The sequence below is a fragment of the Aotus nancymaae genome, unplaced genomic scaffold, assembly GCF_030222135.1.
Source record: "Aotus nancymaae isolate 86718 unplaced genomic scaffold, 86718_ANA_hifiasm-v0.15.2.pri h1tg000008l, whole genome shotgun sequence".
NCBI classification, from domain to species: Eukaryota; Metazoa; Chordata; class Mammalia; order Primates; family Aotidae; genus Aotus; species Aotus nancymaae.
Window position 1 is genome coordinate 5,290,985 of NW_026988419.1, and position 27,364 is coordinate 5,318,348.

At 39.7% G+C, this 27,364-nt stretch overlaps 1 protein-coding gene across 2 annotated transcripts in view; it reads left to right on the forward strand.

Annotated features, from left to right (window-relative positions):
* The window catches only part of PID1 (phosphotyrosine interaction domain containing 1), a 247,761-nt gene extending 221,239 nt beyond the window's left edge, over window positions 1–26,522 (forward strand). For both annotated transcript variants that reach the window (XM_021676874.2, XM_064372917.1), the window contains exon 3: window positions 24,367–26,522. In XM_021676874.2, the coding sequence (XP_021532549.1) occupies window positions 24,367–24,843 (477 nt within the window). In that variant the 3' untranslated portion in view covers window positions 24,844–26,522. The remainder of the gene's footprint in view (window positions 1–24,366) is intronic.
* The last annotated feature ends 842 nt before the right edge of the window (window positions 26,523–27,364 follow it).

Consider the following 27,364-nt stretch of genomic DNA (forward strand, 5'->3'; position numbering starts at 1 on the left):
AAGACAGTAGGGTGGTATCCTGGCTTATTCACTAGAGGGCCTGCAGTGACTTCCATCTGAGCTACACCCAGAGCTTGAAATGGGACAGTCAGTGACCAGATGACTAATGGCTGGGCAGGTATGTATCTGTGGGAGTCCTGTGCAAGCCTATTGCATGTACACACCAGTTTACAGACTATACTAGGTAGAGTGGCCACAGCTTCAAGGGACTCTTCCTGGTCTGCCATTATTTGGCAGCTACCATGCTGTGAACTGGAGTATACTAATCATGTAAACATTTGGAAAGAAAGACTTTTCAGAAAAGGAATATTGTTAAGGACCCATTACTCAACACAGCATAATCTAAAACACTCTCCAGATGTGTAGAGTCTATCTCACCTCAGAACAGGGGGTTTGCTGCTGCAGCAGTCCTGAGCCTTGATTTGGGATGGACATAGCAATAGAGCTCTGCTGGAGAGGCTACACATTTTGACAGCCAAGGCAATCTCCGTGGTTTTCATCAGTCATGGCCCTCATTTTGCATTGTGGTATGTGAGAGAGATGCGGAACTAATGACCACATGCTCTAACGGGGCGTTGTACAGATATGGCTGCAGGGCCTTTTGTATGGTTGGCTAAGATTTTAGAGTCTCTTATCTCGCCCCAGGGATTGTGCTTCTGTTGAGATTCACAGAAAGACAACCTAAAGAATTGGAAGCTGTCATTTAGGAAAAGTTCTATAGACAAATGACTTATTATTTGGACATTTTAAATATATTTCCTCTGCTATAATTAATGTTTATAGAATTTTGACCACCTGGAGTTAATTATACATAGGTGTCTACATGTAGATATAAATGTGTGTGTGTGTATGTATGTATGTATATATATATATATACACACACATACACACACTTATATGCATGTGTGTATAGATATCTCGGTGTGTAAACTCAATTGGTATAAGAGAATTGGGTGCTTCTCGGAGAAGGCAGCTCAATATCATGACTCTGTAATGCAGCGAAATTTTTCCAGAGTTATGTGTGTTCTGTGTAGATGACTTTTTCTGATTTCGCCCCTCTGATTGAATTTCAAAACAGCATGAATACAATGAAAAAGTTTTTTGTGGTCTTCTGAGTGCAAAGAAGTTAACCTCTGCATTTCTGAGCTGTTAAACTTAGGAAAGAAATGAGAACATGTCTCTTACATCGTCTTATACTATAGTAAGCTCTCGGTTGTCAGTTATCTGAGCTACTACTAATAAATTACTAGGTGACATGTAAATTGATAAAATGTATTTGTGTGCTTGTATTTGCTCTTAGTGTTTCTGATGTTCTAGAATTGACTTGCATTTCAAATAAATTCAGCTACAGACCAGGATTGTAATTACCACCCTGTGTTATATATTTATCATTCTTCTGGACATTCTAGTCAAAGGATTGTGGTATGAAGCAAAGTGAACTATAAATATTAGAAAGAAGATAAACAACCCTCTGAGGAAACAAAGAAGTCAGAGAAATTGAACAGGTCATTTACCAAAGAAGAAATGCAGATTGCCAACAAACATATGAAAAAAATATACTCTTACTAGCAATAAAAAAATAACAGGATAGCGTTTTTCATCTGTCAAATTAGCAAAGATGGTAAAAGGATGATCATCATTTTTGGAAAACATCTGACATGTTGAGGGAGTCTCCTATGTAGCTATTGGAAAGAAAGATGGGGACAATATTTCTGAAAGAGAATTTAATATCTACATAAAAATCTTAAAGATGCCCATAGTCATTGTGACCACAGCTCCACTTCTGGGAATTTACTATCGGCAGTGTCTCCTTTCTTTTATTTGCATTGCTAATCACTTTGAGAATTTGATGAAAGTGATGAATCTTCTCTTAGAAAAATGCAAATGTACAATCAAGTTTGCATTTAATTTCTCAGGTCCTGTGGTGATTGCCAAACCCCAGCAAAATGACAGCACTCTCTATTGCAATATTGATTTTGCGTAACACCCAAAATACTGTTCCTTTAAAATTGGAAGGAATCCATAATGTCTGGGAAACTTTATTTTTAATACATTTTATATATTAAATTATAAAAGCAAGGCACAAAGTAACATTTTTCATTTAGAAAAATTAAAAAGCTAAGCACACATTATCATCGTAACATACATTACTAGCCACTGCTGTCTGCGCTTTCTTTTGACTTCCACTCCACCAGAGCTGCAGCCTGTGTGGAGCTGATGGAATTTCAGTCCCTTCCTGCTGTGGTTAGCGCCCCTGAAAGAAGCTTTAAGAACCAAAATTTGGTCTGTTCCTTCACTCTAGTCAGCACCTTCCACTTGCAGATGTTGCTTTTTCTCTCTCCTCTGCCAAGGAGAGGGATTTGTGAGAGCATAAATGGATGCCAACCCAGGAGGGAATTCAACTCCCCTTTGTAATAGAGACCCTCCAGGCTGGGTGTGCTGGCTCATGCCTGTAATCTCAGCACTTTGGGAGGCGGGTAGATCACCTGAGGTCAGGAGTTCGAGACCAGTCTGGCCAACATGGTGAAATGTTGGCTCTACTAAAAAAAAAAAAAAAAAATACAAAAGTTAACTGGGCACGGTGGCAGGTGCCTGTAATCCAAGCTACCCAGGAGGATGAGGCAGGAGAATCGCTGCTTGAACCTGGGACGCAGAGGTTGCAGTGAGCAGAGATTGCACCACTACACTCCATCCTGGGCAACAGAGTGAGAAACCATCTCAAGAGAGACCATCCAGAGGGTTCCCTTCTCCTGAGCCAAATGCAGCCTTTGTTAATGTTTTTAGGGAGTGGGGGCTACAGTGCAGATTGGCAAGACAATGTGGACGGGAACAATGGGGTGAGCAAGCTTGGTAGGTAGTAAAGAAGGCTGAGGCAGTGTGTTCCCAGGTTAGGGGAATATCTGTGACTTAAACCAATTCAGAGGGTTTTTAGAATGAGGGGAAAATCACTAGATGCTATAGTATGCTGTTGTAACTTATTCCTTTACGCCAAGAAGCTGTCTTAGATTTAGAAAATAGCTCCTGGTATGACGAGTAGAATGTATTAAGAAGTCATCTGCCATTCTAAGGCTCACCCTGAAAAGCAAAATCTGTTAAAGTAACAGTGTATTTGGTTTCTTCGTGTCAGTGGTCTTATTATGCAGACCCTCCTGCTTTCCCTCTTCTGTGATTGCACCATCTCTGGGTGAGATCTTACACCAAGATGTAGAGCAGTGTCTTAAAGCCAAGCCATTCAAAAACCTATGTTTGGGTCTTGGGCTAAAAGGGAGAGTGTCTGAATTCAGATCTCCTTTTGTTTCCAAGAGCTGATGTGGAAGTTGGTTAAGAGCATTGATTCTGAACTGCCTGTGTATCCTTGGACAAATGACAACCTTTCTTTGCCTCATTTCCTAAATTGGTATATAATTGGATACAACAGTCTTTATTTTGCAAGGCTACTGTGAGAATTTACTGAGTTCATACACTAGGCACATAAAACAGTGCCTAATAGCACTCAATAAATGCTAAATGTTATTATTAACTTTATATTTTAGATGAGATTCATAAAATAAATAGAAGTCCTATAAATTCATTATAATATAATTACCTGGTGACATAAAACTTTCTTTAACTTTATTTTGTTTTTATTCCTTTGTTTTCTAATTAGATCATTATTTAGTATGGATTGGCTTCCAGTGGATTATGTTTCGTTTTGTTTTGATCTTACTGTGGGACCATTAGACCATCTATACCTGGCTGAACTGGGCTTTCTGTCCTGACCTTTGTCCTGGGTGTAAATTCCTTTTGCTAGCAGAGTGAAGGCCAGATGGAAGGATCAACTCAAGGGAACCTGGGCACAAGCCCCTTCCAAGGTTGATTCTAACTCTCCATGGTTCTGGAAGGCCAAGGGTTGAGAGCATTGTCTGTATCTTTGCCGTGAACATTGATGTTACCCCCAAAGATGTGGTGCTGCCCTAAAATGCATGAGCAGCAGTGGACAGTACTGGGGAGGAAGAACATGGTAGTGTCCAATGGTGACCACAGACTTTGTGGGGCCATACAGCACATTTCCTTGGAGACACCCTAAATTAACGGGTTATTCTTTTATTGGGAGCTATTTTGCAGCTATTAAGGTGGTAGGAGATCTTGCCACATTATCTGGATGTATATAAACTAAGAGTGATACAATTTTTATAACCACAGGCTGGGGATTTGGGGAGATTTAAAGTTTCATGTGCAGTCAAGAGTGAGTGGACCATTGGACTATAGAACAGAGTTTAAATTGGTGGGATTTCCTGTGCATTTTGAAAGCAAGATGGTATCATCAAGTTGTAATTTTTGTCTAAACAAAAATCTGAAAGAGAGATCAATTGTTTTTGGAGTGACTTTTTGGGTCCCTCTTTGAATCTAGGCTTCTAGTCCAAAGAATAAAAACCTCACCTATCTGGTTTTGGAAGCTGATTGTGGATAGGGGTGAATTTAATTCATTTAGGAATAGTTTTTCACTATTTAGGGCTTCAATTATATTTTCATCTTTTTACTTTTTCTGAGGGAAATTAAGATAAATAACAAAAGAGCTTAAGATTTTCCCCCCACAAAAATCTAGCCAAGTTCATTGATTTTTCCTCTATATACCTCTACAAAAAGAAAAACTGTTTGAGGTACTTTTTTTACACCATAAAGCACATTTTTAGCCCCTCCCACCCCAAACACACACATTCCTGATTTAGGGATGCTGAAGTTTCAGCATTTACTAAAACAACAACAACAAAACCTTGGAGGGCAAGATGTTTAGGAAGTTAGTCATGTGTGTATGTCTGGGTATTATTTATAGGACTAAGCTTTGGTGAGAAAATGTAGCATTCTTTCATCTTGTTTATTTTTTTAACAGAATCTCCTAAAGATGAGGAAATATTGCCTTATTGCAGCATGGTTCCCGACAGAGTCAGTGGGTTTGTGGATGGAATACGTGAGATGTTATAAAAGCCATTTTTTTTCCTTTAGTCCCTGATTGAATTGCTGCCAACCAGGGGCAGAATGATGGTGGTCAGAGATGGGCTGTGTCAAGTTTGATTTGGGCTGTGGCACTTGAGGCAGGCAGCGGGGGGCTTCCTGTCACAGTATGAGACTCAGCAATCGCAGCCTCTTCTGTGACTGCTAAATCAAAGCATGTTAAGTGACCATGCAAGGGCTTGCTGCTCTTGACATGAGACAGCGACAGTGACTAACAGAGAAGGCTGTGGGAGTGGCCGAGGAGAGCACACTCCATGACAGCGTTCTGGACAGGCAATGTAGGGCCTTGGCTGGAGACATCTGCTATTGATCGAAGTCTCCTGAAGCTCATCATTGTGTTTACAAAAGGAAGATTTCCTCAACTCACTCCCACCCCGAATTCTGTTTTGTTGTATAGCCCGTCCAAGGCACTGCTCACTGTTATCTTCTGAGCACTTTCACAAGTTTTGTGCAAAGCACTTCCCAAACAAACTATGACATCACTGCCACCTGTGAGAGGAGAGAACTGACAGTCCAGAAACCTCGAATGAAGGAACAGAGCCATGGAAACAAGTCAAGCCACCACCAACTCCTGTTCATTTGAACCAATCATTAAGGAATGTTAACTTAGGAGAGAGCACATATCTCAGGTTGGCTACATTTTAGGTTACACAGGCATCTTTATTATGTTTATCAAGATATTGTTCATTTTATTAATTGAAATTACTATTAATCAACTATTATCATTTATTCACTGTTACAAATAGACCAACATCCAAAAGAAAAATAAACTCTCCACATAAAACTAGCCTGAATTGCCAGGTGCAGTGGCTCATGACCTCTAATCCCAACACTTTGGGAGGCTGAGATGGGTGGATCACCTGAGATCAGGAGTTCAAGATTAGCCTGGCCAACATGACGAAACCCTGTCTCTACTAAAAATACAAAAATTAGCCAGGCGCAGTGGTGGGCACGTGTAATTCCAGCTACTCAGAAGGCTGAGGCAGGAGAATTGCTTGAACTCGGGAGGTGGAGGTTGCAGTGAACCGCGATCCTGCCACTGAACTCCAGCCAAGAGCAAGATTTCGTCTCAAAAAAAAAACTCTGAATTTTAAGAGATGTAAAAATTGTAATACCAAATATGTTTTTATGCCACTAAAATGTTGGACATTAAGGAGATTTAATTTACTTTTCATTCCACTAATCTTTACTGGGCTCACGCAGTGTGTGGTATGTTGTTACTATGACTCACATCTCTACATTCTAGGAGTTTACACGTTCGCGTGGGCTGCTACTGTGAATTCCTAGACAGTCGTGCACAAGGCAAAATGGAGGGGCTTGGCAAGAAGCACAAAGGAGTCCTGAGTCCAAGGGGCAGAGTGAGGCTGTGCTGGCCACTTCCTCAGGAAACAACGAGCACAAAGACTTATCTTCATTATTGTCCCTCATACAACTTGGTGTTCAAGGGAAATCAAGCTCGACTTTCCAACTTAGATTCAATATCAAACCATGGTGTAGTTTGAGAGCTGGCAATAAAGGAAGGACATTTGGAACTGTCTCTAGGATAGGAAGGAGACGGACATTCAGGGCCATCGTTCAACTAGGATAGTGAGGTAGAGCATTTGTGGGGGAAGCAGGGGAGAGGGCCCAGGTGGTAGGGGAGTGCAGGTCCCACCTTCTTCTTGGTGGGATGGGCAGGGAGGAGCTAACCCAGCACCAGCCCTGTCAATGATGCGACTCTGTATTTCCGCAGGATATATATTGCTTTTTAAGTCCTGGTAGATCTTCCCACGCAAGCATCTCAGCATCCTCATGAGTCAGGTAGTGGGGGAAAGCAGGAACACCCAGGTATGCTCCAGCCCAACAGAAGGATGCTGGGAAAAGCACAGTCAGCAAAGTCAACATGGCAAACAGCCACAGGGAAAATCCACTGAGTTTGCAAGGACATTAATCATAAAGAGACATTTTCTAAAACAATAAAAATAAAGTTCTTTTTAAAAAGAGTTCTGCTTTCCTGGTTTAAATCTCTCAGTCACGGTTTTTGTATCTTTGGTTTACATATACAAGATCCTGAAATATGGAAGGGGCCCCGAGAGTCAGATCATCATCTTTTAAAGGACTTCAAAGGATATGAGCTTGATGCAGTCCTTGCTCATCCTTGGCTGGCCACAGAGCCATTCCTTCTGAGTGGTTCACAGGTCTGCCCCCACATTGCCAGACTGCATTTTCTGCTTACCTGAGCCTATGGCTTCACAGCTGGCCAGACCTGGCTCTTTCCTTCTGAGTGAATCAGAAGGAAGCAATTCTGAATCTGTCTACTAGACAGTGATTGCCTGCTTTGCCCTGCTAGTAATGTGCTACTGTGTCCTAAAATAAGAAAATAAGACTGCTCTATGGAGCGCTGAGCAGGTGCTTCTTAAAAAATAATGAAAGAACTTCTTGCTTTTCCTTAATCCATCATGATTTGAAACCTTTGCGCCAGTGCAAGTACACTCTCACTAAAAATAAATGTGCTTGCTGAAGTCGTCGTTCATCTCAAAATATCCTGAGTCTGCTTCATTCCTTATTCTTGTTTTCTAAACATTTAAGAAGAGAAAAGCTTTTTTCTTCTCTCCTTAAATGACTTTAGTCACCCTTCAAAATTACAATCCGTAAGCCTTCATATTATCAGTACTTTTTTCTGTATTTCTAAGTATTTGTTTCATTCTCCTTTCTTAAAAAGAAATTTCTTGGCCGGGCACGGTAGCTCACACCTATGATCCTAGCACGTTGGGAGGCTGAGACAGGTGGATCACCTGAGGTCAGGAGTTTGAGACCAGCCTGTCCAACATGGCAAAAGCTCGTCCCTAGTAAAAATGCAAAAATTAGCCCAGCGTGGTGGTGCATGCCTGTAGTCACAGCTACTCTGGAGGCTGAGGAAGGAGAATGGCTTGAACCTGGGAGTTGGAGGTTGCAGTGAGCTGATATCACGCCACTGCACTCCAGCCTGGTTGACATAGCAAGACTCCATCTTGAAAAAAAAAAAAATTCTCTCTCTCTCTTTCTCCCATCTCTCTTCTCTTTCTCTCCTCTCTTTCTCTTTCTCTTTCCTCTCTCTCTCTCCTCTCTCTCTCCTCTCCCTTTCTCTCTCTCTTAAAAGAAAAAAAAAACACTATGGCACACGTGTACCTATGTAACAAACCTGCATGTTCTGCACATGTACCCCAGAACTTAAAGTATAATAATAATAAATTTAAAAAATAGGAAACTCTTGTAGGATTTTTTTTCAATGTGATAATTCTACTATGGCAATAAATAGTCAAATGTATCAAATTGTCACAATATTTCCTTGGATCAGCTCATTAGTTAATAGCAGAAAGTCTGTGGTTCCAAGGTTATGCTAAGAATATGACAATGTAATGGGACTAGTCATTGAAAATTACCTTCACATCAAGCACTGGGTTCTATTTTGTAAAGAGAAGGTAGAATATGACATTGAAAGCTTTCGAGTGGTCACAGATTTTATCGTCAAAGGTGTTATTTTTAACGTGATATATTTGCACTTAAATCCCTGGATACACTCTCTCCCGTGCACCCCCCCACACATGTGCTCCAGGATAGTTAGAGTATAATTTGTCAACATCACTAAAATACATCAATTCAGTCAGCATGAGAGGGTGGATTTTGATCATAAACAGGTAGACTGTATCTTAAATTTACTCTTGAAGATGTGAACGCTGCTTAGTCAACTGTATATGTGCTCATGAAAATCTTCTTTTTTTTCCCCTTCAATTAGTATTGAGCCAAGCATATGTCTTCATTGATCTTTTTAACTTTTTATTATGAAATAATTTTAACACAAAAATGTTGAAAAGTTGTTATAAGATATTTCAGGCCAGGTGTGGTGGCTTATGCCTGTAATCCCAGCACTTTGGAAGCCCAAGGCAGGCAGATCACGAGGTCAGGAGCTTGACACCAGCCTGGCCACCATGGTGAAAACCTATCTCTACTAAAAATACAAAAATTACCTGGGCATGGTGGTGTGTGCCTGTAATCCCAGCTACTCAGGAGGCTGAAGTAGGAGAATTGCCTGAACCCAGGAGGCGGAGGCTGCAGTGAGCCGAGATTGCACCATTACACTCCATCCTGGGGCAGAGCGAGACTCCATCTCAAAAAAAAAAATCAATATACATAAGTTCCTTTTCTGGTATTTCCCCAATATTCATTCATTTTATTATTTCTATTCTATATGTATGTGTATATTTCTATCTTTTTCTCTTACAGACACACAATTATTATCTTTTGAACTGTTTGATAGCAAACTGCAGACATGGTGTCTCCATACTTCAGCGTGTGGTTCCTAGAAACTAAGAGGTTCTCTTATTCACAGTACAGTTATCAAAAGCAGAAAATTGACATTTATACAATGCTATTATATCATCTAGAGACCTTACTCATATTTTGACAATTGTAAACTGATGTACTTTATATCAAAAGAAAAATTAATGAGTGACTGGGAACAGATCCAGGATAAGATGGATCTTATTGATGTCCTTCAGTCTGGAGCAGATCTTTACTCTTTCTTGGTCTTTCTGACCTTTGTACTTTTGAAGTTTAAGCAATGCCCTCCCATTTGGGTTTGTTCAACATTTCCATAAGATTGTGTTCAAGGAGTTGGCAGGGAGATAATAGCAGTAATGTTGCACTCTTCACAGTGTATATGACTTTATCACTTGGTTGTAATGGGGTCTGTTAGGTTTCTCCACTGAAAATTTATTACTCCATTCATACATAATAGGTGTCTTATGGAGGTACGTTGTTTCTGTGTAAATATCCGATTTCTCATCAGATGTTTAGTCCCTAATTTAGCATCCATTGATACTTCTTACCTGAAACATTTATTACTTTGGTGGGACTCAAATGGTGATTTTCTAACCTTATCATCTCTTCTACCTTTATTAGTTTGCATTCTAGTACAAGAACTTTTTCTTTCTACAGTTTATTCATTTATCTGTTTATATCAATATTGATTGATGGATTCCTACCCGTTCTGTGGGTTGTAATCATTACTATTGTAATTTACTTTGATGGTCTAGTTGTCCCCAGTTTGGCCAGCAGGAGCCCCTTCAAGTGTCTCTGTCTTTTGAACATGTTTCTATCATTCTTTGAGCACTTTTCTTCTTTCTGGTACAGCATGATGTTCCAGGACCACGTCACTGTTTTGTGTGACAGGTACTTAAGTAAGTATCACCTCCTCATGCTTTCTACTCATTCCCACATCCCCATTATTTTAACCCCATTCCCAAGCAACCACTGTCTACTGGTAATCAGTTTTTTTCTTATGGTTTCTTTTTTCACAAACAGGTATATAAAAATATATGCTTTTAGTTCCCCTATTTGCTTACACAAAATAATTTTTTTTTTTTACTTTACTTTTTTTTTGGACAGTGTCTTGCTTTGTTGCCCAGGCTGGAGTGCTGTGGTGCAATTTGTTTTGTGTTTTTAGTAGATACGGACTTTCACCATGTTGGCCAAGATGGTCTCAAACTCCTGACCTCAGGTGATCCACCCTCCTCGGCCTCCCAAAGTGCTGGAATTACAGGTGTGAGCCACTGTGCCCAGGCTTTTCTTTTTTCCATGTAACAATATACCCATAAATCACTTCATGTGAGTACATACGCTCTTTCTCACTCCTTTGCACACATGTGGAATAGCAGAGTAGATGGATTTACTGTAGTATATTCAACTGCTTTATTTCGTATGAACATTTTGATTGTTTTATGTATTTTATGATTACAAATAATGCAACAATGGATAAACTTGTGATTATGTATTTTCATATTGAAGGATATCTTCAGTGTAAATTCCTAGGTATGACATTGATGATTCAAAAGTCATATGAAATTTTGTTTTAGAGGGACAGTTCCCTTCCAAAGGGTTGTACCAATTTGCATTCTCAATATATGAGCATCTGTTTCTCCATAGCTTTGCTAACAGAATGTGGGTCATACAGTTTACTTTTCATTAGTCTATCCAGTGAGAGAGGTATCTTAGTGTTTTAATTTGCCTGTCTCTAATTATATAATACCATAAGTAGATATTTTAAATAAGAATCAGTCATGTAAGATATAACCTAAGGATTTCATTCAATTTTCTACAAAATATATTAATATTCTAGTTAACCACACATTTTTAAGTACATATCAAATATTTTCATTGTAAGTTTAAATAGTTTCAAGGGATATAATTTCTAGCATATGTTAAGTCTGTCCTTTTAAATAATTTTCTACATGACTCTTTTAAATGTAGCTAATATAATCTAAACACCAAGCTGGCATCTGTTTAAAAATATCACGAACAAGCTCTTCTTTAATAATCATAAATTTTATGTTTGTTTTCCTTTGAACTTTAATAGCCCTTCTATTTGACACGCAGAATTTCATCTTAATAGAAGTTTATGGTTCAAAGTCTTTTATTACTCTGTGAGATTACACAAAGAATTGGATATTCAAATAAAAATCTCATCTACTACCCAACCTTACTAATAATTACAAAGAACCAAATAGAGAGGACAAGCAAAACAGAATGTGAGCTAGGACTGTCAGTAGAGCACCCTCAGTCTCTTCTCACCGCATTACCTATGGTCTGGCCCAAATCAGTACAGAGGATACCTAATACTGTATATAGTGGTATTACTTACGTAGAGGGAACCCTTTTAATCTTGAAACATCTCCATTTTATACTTAGTTACGTTGTGAGATTCTTTCTTGGAAGCTATACGCCATAAATTCACAGATTTCAGGGGCCGGGTGCGGTGGCTCATGCCTGTAATCCCAGCACTTTGGGAGGCCGAGGCTGGTGGATCTCGAGGTCAAGAGATCGAGACCATCCTGGTCAACACGGTGAAACCCCGTCTCTACTAAAAATACAAAAAATTAGCTGGGCATGGTGGCGCGTGCCTGTAATCCCGGCTACTCAGGAGGCTGAGGCAGGAGAATTGCCTGAACCCAGGAGGCGGAGGTTGCGGTGAGCCGAGATCGCGCCATTGCACTACAGCCTGGGTAACAAGAGCGAAACTCCATCTCAAAAAAAAAAAAATTCACAGATCTCAGGCTTGTTTACCAATTCTAGGCAAGCAAGTACATCCTACAAAAATAATTCCACAGAAAAGGATTTGCTTGCTTGCAAACAGCAGAAGGTGTGGTCATTAACAAGTTGACAATAGGATGAGACTAGGTTCTTTCTTTCTTTAGTGTTACCTCATTTCTCCCTCATAAAGGGAAAGAGTGGATTTCATAACTGTTGCTTACTATGTCATATTTCCTCTGTAAGAAAAATATATAAGCAATTGAAATTTTCAAAAATTATTTCTGTAACAATACATCTTTAAATTTAAATATTTCTTTGGTTTGAGTTTTCCTTACAATTAGTATTAATATACATTGATTAGAGCAACGTAAATATATGATACATTTTGATAATTGTAAATAAAAGGTAGTCCTCATCCCTAATCCCTGGCAACCACTAATTTGTTCTCCAGTTCTCAAGTTTTGTTATATGAAAATTTGTATATAAATGGAATCATATAGTATGTATGACTTTGGAGACTGACTTTCATTCAGTGTAATTCCCTGGAGATTCATCCAAGTTGTTCCACATAGCAAAGTTTATTCCTTCTTACTGCTGAGTAGTATCCCATGATATGGGTGTACCATAGTTTATTTAACCATTTATCTGATGAAAAACATCTGGACTGCTAGTTTTTGGCTATTGAAAATAAAGTTATGAACATTCACGTAAAGGTTTTTATTTGAACATGTCTTCATTTCTCTAGAATATACGGTAATTCCATGTCTAAATTAGCCTCAGTGTACCTCTCCTTATTTTGTTCCAAATCTCCACTGGCTGCTTACTAGGATCTCTAGACTTGTAGCCAATAGATTTGTGTGTTTATGACCTCCAACCATACTGTCTTAACATTATTCTTTCTAAATGTTTAGTGCCTTCTTTGATCCATTCCTAATGAGTTTTGCACAAAGGAAAATGAATTGATAAAGTGCTATAAGGACTAAAATTGGTGACATTGTTCACCTGCCACACTGTTTGTCCCTTGAATCCATTTGTCAGAATAACTCTCAAGCAGTGTGCTTGATATTGATTTATCGTTTAGAGAATTTTCTCATTGTGAACATGTTAGGGCCTAGAGATCTCTGCTGAATTTCTGTCACTTTTCAGTCTACTCTTCTGACTAGAAAGTAGAGGGAGAGACATCAGACCTGTCAGGAAATAAATTGTTCTTGGGCCACTGGGTGCAACAGCTCCAGATTTTACTGTCCTAAGGCCAGTTCACCAGAAGGGGCCACATGAGGGGATGTGTATTTCAATGTAGTGTCATTTTTATTAAGTGACTTTGTCTTCAGGGGCACACTTCAGTGCCTTCAAGATAAATCGTTTCTGTCTTTGACAGTGACAATGACAATATTTCCAAGCTTCACACATCCAAGAGCCAATTGACAGGACAAATTGCACATGGGGACTGCTTGATAAGTGCAAAATGGGGCACAAAATCTCAGGTCACTCTGCATCATTAGAACTAAGTTATAATACGAGTAACAAATAAATCTGCCGCTTTACTACCTCATTGTGGGACACATGCTGTATTTAACAGCTGAAGCAACGTTCACCTCTTTGTTAGAGTACTTAGTTAGTAGTTGATACTGGGTCTTGGTAAATTTGCTTTTTCCTCCATGGTATGTATATATATATATATACTAGGAGATATATTTTTTATTTATATATATATATATATATATATATAAAATGTATGTGTATATATATATTCTAGGAGATATATTTTTTATTTTATATATATATAAAATATATATATAAATATAAAAATATTAATAGAAATTTATATTATATAAAAATATATATAATATATATAATATATATTATATATATAAAATAAAAAATATATCTCCTAGTAAAATTTCTATTAATATTTTTATAGATTATATCAACATAACCTATGCAAATACATGGGGAAAAGTGCTAAACATTTTTTAAATGTTCTCAATATTTTTAGCCTTAGGAAATTTACTGAAATAAATATCTCCCAACCATGCCATGTGCATAAATATGCCCTAAAGAGTGTGTACTGTGTAAAATCAGCATGTTTGATACTATTAAAAAAATTAAGAGTAAGTCTGTATGTCTTTCTGGGTCATATCATCCCACTTAGAAAAATAAACAAAAACATACTATTAGAGTTAGAGGAAGGCCTTGCTGAGGCAGCTAAGCTTACCCTCTACTTCCTGGTCAGGCAAGTAAACCTGGCTAAGCAGACATTAGGTAGAACGCTTTGAGGGGTAGCCACATGGAGAATGGCAGTTATTAAGTTTCATCCCAGTCTAGCTATAGAAGAGCTAGATCCACATTTTTTTTTTTTTTTGAGATGGAGTCTTGCTCTGTTGCCCATGCTGGAGTGCAGTGGCACAATCTCGGCTCACTGCAACCTTCACCTCCCAGGTTCCAGCGATTTTCCTGTCTCAGTCTCCCAAGTAGCCGGAATTACAGGCACCCACCACCACGCCCAGCTAATTTTTGTATTTTTAGTAGAGATGGGGTTTCACTGTGTTGGCCAGGCTCGTCTCGAACTCATGACCTCATGATCCATCCTCCTTGGCCTCCCAAAGTGCTGGGATTACAAGCTTGAGCCACTGCACCCAGCCTAGATCCACTTTTATCCTGATGACAGTGAAGTAGATCTGCCAAAAAACAGACCCCAAAATGACATCAAAGACTCACTCAGGGAAAAACAAAACAAAACAAAAAACCCTAGTTTTGATTCAGAGTCATTTGAACTTTCTAAGGATGACACACAGAAGCCTGTAGGGCTGAGGAGTAGGACTCTGGAACCTTTGCAACCGAAAGGATGCCCAGGCCTGCTTTGAGCTGAGACCAAGCCTCTTGGGTTGGCCTTCTGAGGGTTTCGACTGCCTTTATTGAGGGATGCACAAAATCCTACCCACCATAGTGTTGGGCTCCAAGAGCAATTCTTCAACATGTGGTGTCTAGTATGTTGATATACGATGCACGAGAGGCAGGGTAGGGACCAATATAGAACAGATTTAACATTTGCTTTTTGGAATTATTCTTTGAAGTGAGAAATGTTTGCTTTGTAAGATACCATTTCAAAGTTCTTTAGGAGTATGATGTCTGAATATTAACTATGCATACTGTCTTTTTCTTTCAATTATTGATGCATTATAATTTAAAATCCCTGGGCTATGCAAACACATCTCTAGTTCAGGAAAGTTTAACTGCCTTTGACCCCAACCACCTTGCAGAATGTTTGAAAAGCCTTGGTAGAGTGTCTGTCACTTTTTGTTGTCCCTGACCAGTCCTTGGTCTCAGTATGGACAGTTGAAGAAATGGCCAGAGAAAAGGTAGATGATATAAGAATGGAAACTAAGGTGTCTGATTCCTCTTCGAGTGAAGAAATTGGAGCAGTGGAAAGACCTTTGATTTTGTTGTAGAGGACTTGGGTTCTACATCTCACTTTTCTGAGACCAGCTGTGGGATTTGGGGCAAGTGTTCTTAGATCTTTGAGTATCAGAATCATTGCATTGGCAACAAAGGATTGGTGTTATGTTGGCACACACACACACACACACACACACACATATATTGTTGGCCCCATTTATACAAGTGTGTGTGTGTGAGTGATGGGGGAGAGAGATAAAGGAGGAGTCTTTAAAATAATTGACTCACATGATTGTGGGGGTTGGCAAGTCCAAAAATTTTAAGGGAAGGTGGGCAGACAGGACACCCAGAGAAGAGATGTTGCAGTCTTGAGTCAGAAATCAGCCTAGAGGCAAATTTTCTTCCTTCTTGGGACATCTGTTCTCTCTATTAAGATCTTAACCTGATTGCATGAGACCTACCAACATTATGAAGGGTAATCTGCTTTACTCATAGTCTACTGATTTCAATGTTAATCACATCTAAAAAATAATGCCTTCACAGCAACGTCTAGGCTGGTGTTTGACCTAACAGTGGGCATAATACCGTATGCAAATCCTTACGTAAAATCAGCCATCACTGTATCTAATGATATGCCTTATTATACAAGTTAGCTTAGGGAGTCATGTGCTGAGATGGGAGGAACATTTTTCTAAGAGTTGAGAGACATGAGCCCAAGAGCTGATTCTCTCACTGGTGGGCTCTGGGACTGCCACTGACTTCTCAGTGGAGAACCAGTGGCCTGGTTTTGATCATTGGGTTCCAATGTGATCACCGACAGGTACACATTTTCCCCCATAGACTCCACGTTTTGAGCAATTTTATTTGCCCAATAGATCACATTATGTAAATGTGAATTCATTTTTTGCACGTATACATATTTTATTATATTTATGTATATACACAATAAAAGAAACACTGTCAGAAAACATCTTTTCTCAGCCCTTTTGGAATATTGAAAATAGTTCCCAATTACCACTCCCTTTTGCTATTTTTATGGGTTTCTCCAGGGTCCAGGAAGACTGGTGGAGGACTCTGTAACTTCTTGATGGTTGATGCCGAAACTAGGCAGAGAGCTCCAGGAGGAGCCAGATGGAAGCCTGTTGGCAGGCTTACCACAAGTGTAAAGACACCAGCCTTGAGAAGGGCAGTTGGGATGTGACAAATGTGAGCCAGGTTTCTGGATCCTACTGTCCAGGTTCAAGTTCTGGCCACTCTGTGACCTTGGGCAAGTTACTTCAACACTTACAAGTTCCCTAATCTATAGAAACAGCTAGTACATACCTTATGGAAATATGAGGATTAATGATCCACGTAAAGCATTTAGCCAAGTACCTGGCATAGAGTAAGTCCTCGATAAATGTTAGCAGCTGGTCCTGTTCCAGTTACTGATTCCCAGGAACCAGGGATTGGTTCTAGTAGCCCCCTTTCTGTCTTCCCTCTGCATTCTTCTAGACCTCCAAAAATTATTATGGTGCTGACAATAATTTCATAGATTTTACTATAAACAGCATCTATCCTTTAAAACCTTCTTCATGGTGATACAGATTCATGGTCATAATTATGGAATCAGTGTTTGTGGTTTAGATTGTTGGGAAATTGGCATGCAGATCCATCTCCACTCTTCAGAGCGCCCAGTGGATTCTGCTCCTCTGTGGTCAGCAAGAAAGGAGTGGATTCAAGCTGAGGTCATAAATCCAAGTGTTGCACCCTCTCCCTTTTCTCTGGAATGTACAGGTGGGAATCTATGTGAAGGAAGAAGATCTTGACTCTGGTATTTTTCCCAGGGTTAAGAGTGGCTTTTCTTTGTCTCATCTTCTGCCTTGCAACCCAAAGGCTATTAGGGTCCCCAGTTAAGTTTCCTCCATTCCGTTTTCCTATCATGCTATTTTATGTCAGCTGGGTACATATTTTATGTTATACAGACAATGGAAAAACAGCAAAATCTTTTACATATTTCAAGAGAGGCCTCTAGAAAGTCTTTATTCTTGGCTTGTCATTCTTGAGAAGCCTAGCAGTACATTGGAACCCAAGCTAAGCTTGTGAAGCTGGGCTTATCCAGCTTGGAAAGCCAGAGAACTCCAGGAAACCAGGTGCTTGGGTTCTTGCACAATCATCCATCCCATCTTCCATCTTTGATTGGGAACCCTTGTTATTACTCTTTTTCATCCCACTCTCCAGTCCAGCATGAGGGGAGTCAGGTTCAAAACAGGGGCTTCTCACACCAGAATGAAATATGGACTGGCCATCAAGAGAAACAAATGGGACTGCTCAGCCAGAAGGATAAATGTCAGGCAACCAAGTTTGTTTTGCCACAGATGAGCAGGGAGTGGTGATTCATGAATGAAGAGCTGGCTGGGGTATTGGAAAACTCAAGCGTTGGAAGGAGAGATTCTGAGGACACTGCTCTCTCCTGATCTGACGCTGCTAACACTGCAGACACTCTGGCGGGTCCCTTGGCTTCACAGCCTCTCTCTATATTTTCACAGGCTGTGAATATTCTCAAATAACTTCTTCACTTGGCATTGGGCAAGTCCATTTGCACACATTGCAAATGTCTGTGTTTGGGACATCAGTTTATGCCATGGAATGACACATGGAGAAAGTGTTCATTTTATTTCTCTCAGGATGATTCATTTGTAGTAAGTTTCTTGCTCAATGTCTGTTTCTGCAACCATAAAGAAGATGTGGGTATTTACTGTAATTTCCAACTCGTTGTCACTTTTCCTGAAGACTCCTCTTGTCATCTTCCAAGTCCCTTTGTTCCAACACCCTGGGTGGTAAAGGCTTAAAGAAAAATCTGTGTATCATTTCGGACACATTTTGTGACAAATTTTCTAAGTTGGTATTTTCTGTCTACTTTGTGGCTCTGGAAGATTGCAACTCTTAAGGACAGGGCTTAAAAGAGATGTATTCATCTAGAAAGTATTTACCTCTTTCATAGACAGGATAACAGGATTCTCCTTCACCAAACCTGACGTTGGTACACAGCTATGTTGGTGGCAGAACCTTCTGAAGCAGCTTTGCACATAGAGTCCTGTGTTCTTACTCATAAGGAGATGTGCCCACAGAGGAATATTTTAATATCCACAGAGGAATATTTTAATTTTCCCAAAACATGGCAGGAGGACACCTCTCTATATATATTTAGAGTAAGTCCCCGTAACGGTGTTGATATAGAAATACACAGGTATAATGGTCCATATTATAGGGTTTCTGTTTATGGAGACATGGGAACTCCATGGCCTCGTATACACAGGGGGCATGATTTCATGCAGAGCATAAGTGAATCATTGGCATTTTGAGACAATTAATTTTTTAAAAAAGTTTTTACTCAATTTCTCTTGAAAATCAGAGCCAGAAGATGCATTTCTATTAAACTGTATACAAAAAAAAAAAAAAAAAAAGAAGGAAGTTCACTTTTTAAAAAAGGTCTGAATAGTGTTTTTCAGTGACTTACAGTCAACATTATGGGTTAATTCCAAACTCTGGAGAATTTAATGGGAAAATTAAGAAATATGTGGACAGGCAGTAAATAATTGACGTCCTAGGGCAAAGTGCACAGACATAGGTCAGGATTCCGGAACATGGGCCATTATGGATAATAGCAGGGCTGATTTAAACGAGTTTCTGAAGGGAATGGCCTTGCTACATCATTTTATCCATTTGTATTCCATTTTTAAGGACATGCTATTTAGAGAATTCTTTTCATTGCATTTCTAGGAAAGCTTATTCAAATAATCACCTACCTACCTTCCTTCCTTCCTTCCTTCCTTCCTTCCTTCCTCTCTCTCTTCCTTTCCTTCCTTCTTTTCTTTTCTTTCTTTTTTCTTACAGGGTCTCACTCCATTGCCCAGGCTGCAGTGCAGTGGTCAGATCATAGCCCATTGCAACCTCTGCCTCCTGCACGTTCAAGTGATTCTCCTGCCTCAGCCTCCTGAGTAGCTGGGACTATAGGCACGCACCACCACACCCAGCTAATTTTTGTATTTTTAGTAGAGATGGGTTTCATTATGTTGGCCAGGGTGGCCTTGAACTCCTGACCTCAAGTAATCCACCTGCCTTGGCTTCCCGAAGTGCTGGGATTACAAGCCTGAGCCACCACACCCAGCCCCTATATTTTTTTAAGAAGTGCCAACTTGTTAACAATATTCCTTTGAATTTATATAATCTCATATAAATAATTTATATTTTGAATATATATAATCTCATATAAGCTACCCATCTGTGCTCTATTCTTCTCTCCAGTACACCTCCAAAATGCACCTTTATTTCTTTTAAAATCTTTAGTTTATAAGTAATACATATGTATAAAGAGGATAGTATTTTCTTAGTTATCAAAATTTTACTGCTATGAAGTTGGTTTTCATTGGAGTGCATAATCTACAATTTCCAATGAAGTTTTTTAGAAGTATTTTTAAATTACGTCATGATATATGTTTCTGTATGTATATATATATATATACACACACACAGAATATATATAAAATATATATATACATTTTAAATCAGAGAGAGAGAGAGAGAGAGAAAGAGAGAGTTGAAGTGTGCCTTTAGAGCAAATCGGGTTGTTTTTTCTACCAAACACAAAAATAGTTATTTCTAGTTTCAGTGAATAGTAAAAGGAAATACACCTCATTTCAGCATTAAAATTAATTTCCTCCATGTGCTTTTTTCCCTTATTTATTTTTATTTTGGTAAAATGCATACAACATAAAATTTACCATTTCAACTATTTTTAAATTTTATTTAATTTTTTAATTTTACTTTAAGTTCTGGGGCATATGTGCAGATCTTGCAGGATTGCTACATAGGTATACACATGCCATGGTGGTTTGCTGCCTCCATACCCCTGTCACCTACATTAGGTATTTCTCCTAATGTTATCCCTCCCCAGTCTCCCCCTTTTTAAGTGCATACTTCAGTGGTCTTAAATACATTCATAATATACACAACTATCACTACTAACCATCTCCGGAACTCTCTTCATCTTGTAAAACTGAACCTGTAGACTCCTTAAACAGTAACTCCTCATTTGTCCCTCCCCCAATCCTCTGGCAACCAAAATTCTAATTGGTGTGTTTCTATGATTTTGACTACTCTAAATACCTTATACAAGTAGAATCATACAGTATTGGTCTTTTTGTGACTGGCGTATTTCACTTAGCATAAGGTCATGAACGTTCATGCATGTTGTAGTATCTGTTGGAATTTCCTTCCTTCTTTAAGGCTGAATAATATTCCATTAGACATATATACAATATTTTGTTTATTCATCTGCCAGTGGTCGCTTGGATTGTTTCTACTTTTCAGCTATTATAAATAGTGCTGCTATAAACGTCTGTACAAATATCTCTTTGGTATCCATCTTCCAATTCTTTGGGGTACATACCCAAAAGTGGAACTGCTGAGTCATATAGTAATTCTTTCAATGTTTTGAGAAACCACCATGCTGTTTTTCACAGCAACTGTACTGTTTTAAATTCCCACTAACAAGGTACATGAATTCCAATTTTTCTTCATCCTTGCTAGCACTTGTGATTTTCTGCTTTTTTGACAGCAGCCATCCTAACAGGTGTGAAGTGGGATTTCACTGTAGTTTTGGTTTGCATTTTTATGAGTATGCTAACATCTCTTCATATTCTTTTTGGCCCCTTGTCTTTGGGAAATATCTACTAATTTCCATTGCCCACTTTTTCCCCCAGGGACTGACATACAGAAACTTTTATTTTTTAAAGCTTTTTTTCTCAACTTGTAGTTTCAGGGGTACGTGTGCAGGTTTGTTATATGGGTGAATTGCGTGTTGCTGAGGTTTCGTGTGTTAATGGTCTCATTATCCAGGTAGTGAGCATGATACTTGGTAGGTAGTTTTTCAACCCTCATCCCCACAACCCTCCCGTTTCTAGTGGTCCTCAGTGTCTGCTGTTCCCGTCTTTATGTCCATGTGTACTCAACGTTGACTCCTACTTATAAGTGAGAATATGTGGTATTTGGTTTTCTGTTCCTGCATTCACTTCGGACAATGGCCTCCAGCCACATCCATGTTGTTGCAAAGTACATGATTTCGTTCTTTTCATGGCTGCATGGTATTCATACATGGTATATATGTATGAATATACAGGCTGGAGTGCAGTGGTGAGATCATAGCCCATTGCAACCCCTGCCTCCTGCAGGTTCAAGTGATTCTCCTGCCTCAGCCTTTGAGTAGCTGGGACTATAGGCACACACCTCCACACCCAGCTAATTTTTGTATTTTTAGTAGAGATGGGTTTCATTATGTTGGCCAGGGTGATCTTGAACTCCTGACCTCAAGTAATCCACCCTCCTTGGCTTCCCAAAGTGCTGGGATTACAAGCCAGCACTTTATCCAGTCCACTGTTGATGCCTTGGCCCATTTTTAAGTTAGGTTGTTTGACTTTTTGTTGTTGACTTTTAGGTGTTCTGTATGTATTCTAGATGTTAATTACTTATGACATACATGACTTGCAAATGTTTTCTCCCATTGTGTGGGCTCTCTTTTTAAATATGTTGACATTGTTTATGCACAGTCTATTTGGTGGATAGACACAATTTATTTGACATCAAATGACCACAGATTGTCCACGTGAGTGGCTGAAATAGGGACACCTTTGCTTTCTGATGGCTCAATTTACACGAACTTTGTTTGATGCATCAAATGATTAAAACTATTGTGTAAAACTAAAGACTATGTGTATAAGGTATACATGAATCAATCATAAATACATTTCATGTTCAGACTTAGGTTCTCTCCTCAAGATATCTCATTATGTATGTACAAATATTCCAAAATCTGAAAATCTCTGAAATTTGAAACACTTCTGGTCCCAAGCATTTTGTATAAGGAATACTCAACCTGTACTGTGAATTTTAGTCCTGCAATATTATTCCCTGTCTCCTCCTCTCCCTTCCCACTGCCTCTGTTCCTAATTCAGGCCACCCTTACCCCCTGGCTGTGTTTCTGCTATCAGTCAGGCCTCCCCATTCACCTTTCTTCCTGGCATGAGGAAAGTCTGAGTTCACAACCTCTATCACATCCAGGCAGTCCTTGGACCTTAGCCCTTCCCTGACATTCCAGCAGGAGCAGTGACGCCCGACTCATGTGGGGGCCACCCTGCAGAGCTCAGCCTATTTTTATCCAGAGGTCGTAGACCTCTTACGCGGCCTCTCTGCTCCAGGGCTGTCTTGGGCTATGGCTTTATGTGTGCTCAGGTCAGCGCACCCTCTTTGTCCAAGCTGGTTGAGAGTTTCTCTGCCGAAGCCTTGCCTTTACTATTCCCTCCTCCTCTTTAGCCACCTTGACTTGCTGGGCTTCTGCGTAGCCTTTGAGGCCTGATGTTTTGAAATCCAATGTGTCTTCCTGAGGCCTTCTGTCATCCGGGATGTCACTGCCCCCTCCACTGGATGCTCAGAGAACTCTGCTGTTCCCCTTCCTGCCCTTTCCATGGCCTGCCTTACATCATAGTCATAGCAGTGCACATGCCAAGGGTGAGAGTTGTGTCCTGGTGAACTGTGGAGCTAGGATTTAATCCTCAACTTCACCTGCCTCAAAGACTGTCCTCTGAATGAATATTCAGTTATTTTTTCCTGTGGATTTTCGGCCCTCCCCACTTTCACAGCATTCCCTCATACTTATGTGTTATATTGCCATTGTGTATAAGAGGTTCCCAATAAATGCTTCTGGAATGTATCACCTTATACATCTTTACTAAGAAGATACCTTTTTAAAGGGACTATCGAGTTGACTCTTGTCACAAAGATACAATAACACTTAACTTCTGTGTTTTAATTGTTTTATATGTGGCCTTTATTGTCCCACTAAACATAAACATTGTTTGGAATCATTGTGACCAAATGTCCCCCCTCAGTTCTATTTCCATGGACCTTTTTCGGGTCTTTCTCTCCTCACACCCACAGTATTTCCATTTGTGTCACTAATTTTAAGTGTAATTATATACTATTTTGTGTTATTTCTTAGATGATCTCAAGTTTTATGCCTTTCCATAATGCTTATGTCCCAATAATAATAATTCTGTGCATTTTCTGGAATGAATAAAAAAACGAAAGAATGAAAATCCCTTCTTGGCGTATTATAAACAAGTTTTGAAAAGGACAGTATTTGAATCAGTTGGAATTATTTGTCTTAGTTTTTGTACTGCCTGTCTAGCTAGGTGATAAGCCAGCATTCTAGTCTTAATTCATCTGTAGAACTTTTGTTTATTATCACATAACCAGATGCTCATCCGTTCAAAAACTGTTTAGGTTAAAAAACAACTGGCACTGCTGTTATTTTTTAAAATTATCTTGGGAAGAAAAATAATCATGATTTAGCCCATAATTTCAAGAGAAGAGTTTTTGCGTCCTTGGCATTAGAAGCAAGCAGGCTAAGTGAAATCAAACATTGAGAGATGTGGAAAGAGACCCAGGCTAGGAGATAAGTTTAATAAAGATTTTGTTTTGCCAATGCAGTGTCCTTTTGATTCCTCTCTATTATTCAGTTATGTGTGTGTTTGGCTGAAAAATAAACTTTGAATGATTTTGTGATGTTAAAGAAATACCAAATTACGTAAAAGATCCTACTCTTCATTCTAATTGGGGTTTAAAAAAGGAGGGAGAGGGAGAGTAGTTCTCTAGAAATTAGATTTTAAAATCCAACTCTATTCAAATAATTCCAATACATTTGCCAAGTAGGCAACTCATTAGAGAGAAACGGTAGAAATTCTGATGAGTTATTCTTTCAAGGAGCAAGAAAGAAGTGTCTTCACCTTCCCAGTGTGACACCATGACTGTGTGAAACACCTACTCTGATTCAGTCTATCAGAACAAGGAGCCACCTGCTGATGCCTCCCTTTTCTTCCTCTCTTGCTCCTGCAGGTTACCTACCTGGGCAAAGTCTCCACCGCTGGAATGCAATTTTTGTCAGGCTGCACAGAAAAGCCAGTCATTGAGCTCTGGAAGAAGCACACACTAGCCCGAGAGGACGTCTTTCCAGCCAATGCCCTCCTGGAAATCCGGCCATTCCAAGTGTGGCTCCATCACCTGGACCACAAAGGGGAGGCCACCGTGCACATGGATACCTTCCAGGTGGCCCGCATCGCCTACTGCACCGCCGACCACAACGTGAGCCCCAACATCTTTGCCTGGGTGTACAGGGAGATCAATGATGACCTGTCCTACCAGATGGACTGCCATGCCGTGGAATGCGAGAGCAAGCTCGAGGCCAAGAAACTGGCCCACGCCATGATGGAGGCCTTCAGGAAGACTTTCCACAGTATGAAGAGCGACGGGCGGATCCACAGCAACAGCTCCTCCGAAGAGGTTTCCCAGGAATTGGAGTCCGATGACGGCTGAATGAACTTGAGACACTTCAGCAAAGGCAGCATTGGTCACGGAGTTCAAGGGAATGAATGGATGAGTAAGCAACGTTTCAAATTTGGGATGAAAAGACTGCCAACGTATTGGCTGATCAAGCTTTTTAAATTCAGAAGAGCAATTCTAAATCTAAAGAAATGTATCATTAAAGTAATTACGTTACATTGAAACCTGCTGCTGCTGCTGTGACTGTGAGGAGGGTGAGAGTGTGGCTGGGGAGGAAGGTTCTAGGCTCTCTTCTTGTTTTTCTCATTTCCCGATGCCTGTCTGTGGGAGAGCTCCATGCCAGTTTTCACCACTCTCAGGCAAATACTCTGCGGCTGTTATTGGATGGGCCATTCCAATCTGCCTTATGAAATTCCACAAGAGTGTTGGGGCACTTATGGGATCTCTAGTGGGGAGGGCGGGGTGCTGATGGAGACGCTGGCCGCAGGGAGGAAGGAACATCTCGGGGGAGCCCTTCATTCCTCTCCCATGGCAGATGCCCTTCTCCATATGTGAATCAGCACAGCCTTTATTGAGCTTTACAACTAACAACCTGATAGTTGGCAGTTAATTCACAGTTAACGATAATGCTTTTATTTACATAAATATACCACATAGTACCCTCTTATTGTATTCACTTCATCTATTTTCTTAGAATACTTGCAACTACTAATGACCCCTTTCCTTTCCCTCCTCCTGCCCTGTCCACCCTCTTTCCCCTTCTAACATCCCTAGAGGGATGCAATCTCAACACACATTGCAGGACACCAAAAGGAAGAAAACAATCAAGCAAATGAAATAAACAGTCAGACAAACTAGGAGTTTAAATCAACAACCCCAACAACAGAAGCCCTGGCAAAGGGGAATGAGTGATCAACAAGTGAACACACTCTAGGTCAGCTCTCCTTTTATCCGACTGAGATTTATGGTAACTTATTTAATTAATGGTTCTGTTTGATGCATCCTTGATGGCAAGCTTCATATCTGATTTGGTATCACCAAGGAAGCCTTGCCTCCATCACTCAGCATTCAGTGTATTTAGATAGGGAGTGAGTTAGATAAACTTGACTTGTCTAGAGAACCCATGTCATCGTAACCTAAAGGGAAATCTTACTGCGTTATCATGCAATTGATATCTTAGGGTCAGAATTGCCCCTTTTTGTTTATTTTGAATGAGAAGCTCTCACTAATATATCCTGAGATTTCTCAATTTTATGGTTCTTTAAATATTATAAACACAGAGTCAACATTGAATGAAATTCTAAGTACTCGTTAAAATACGTACATTGGAGGCCAAGAGCAGATGACTACTTTTCCAAGTAATGCTGCTCCTTCCTAAAAGTCTGTTCTGAATCCTGGTAATGTTAGGGGCACCGCGGCACCTAAGAAGCCTTAAATGAGAGCTGATCCAATCTGGAGAGCGGTGGTGTCGGCATTTTGGTATACGTATCTGTGTGTCCGTATCTGTGTTTGTGTGCGTGTACGTGCGCCCCTGTGTGTGGGCCCAGTTTTCAGGCATGTAGAATAAGCATGGAGTCATATTGAGGAGGACTCACTTCTTGAAGATATGCTTGTTGCTTTACAACATATGTAAGCTATTCTTTAGCATAAATGCATTCATTCTTTAATAAAAATCTGTTTGCATTAATAAAGCTGAGGAGTTTCATACTTTACGTGTCTGTCCTCTTTCAAGTAATGAAAACATGAAGAACAAATTAGACCAAATCGTTCTATCAAAAAATAGTTTTCAACTTGGTTGTAAATAACCTATTCCTTGATTGTGTTTAAAAAATCTTGTTTTCTAAATGCTCAGTTTGTTTTTAATTTCTGCGTGCCCCTGAGATGGTGAAGTGGCAGCAGTTGAAAGAATTCCTTACTATGATGGATTTGTTTCAGTGCAGTCTTCCGGAACATTTTGCAAATGATTGCTATTTACAAAAATCTCGTGTATGTCTTTGAAGAACCTATACTGAAATCTTGGAAGGTAAACACTGAGTGATGTTTTTTTCTGATGGGACTGGTTAAAGAATGTCTCCTCCAGGCTATGATAGCTCAGAATGGCCCTATTAAACAAGCAAGACAGGTGGCCGTGGAGCCTGTGTCTTCTGAGCAATAGCCTTCATGGGATCAGTAACATATGTAAAGGCTTCCAAAGTAAAAGTACACGTGCCTGTTATAAAGAGATGAATTCAAGTGAGAATTATCACCTAACCCCTCTGATTGAAATGGCAGTTCTCTCAGGTCAGACTTTTCTCTATTTCAGTTTCTTTGTTGTCCTTGAATATACATTTAAAAAGAAAAAGAAAAAAAAAAAAACAGCCAGTGTGTTGTATCAAGAGCGCCCTTTTCCTCGCTGAGTAAAAGTTGAGTTGAATCCTAAGTGCACACGTGGTTATTTATTGCAGCAAGCATTTGCTAGTTTTTTGTTTTCTTTTTTTTTCAGACTACCAAGTGTAATGTGCTAAGTAATTGGCTCTCATAATATTGGCATGAGTTTTTGCTTGGGAGGATTGGT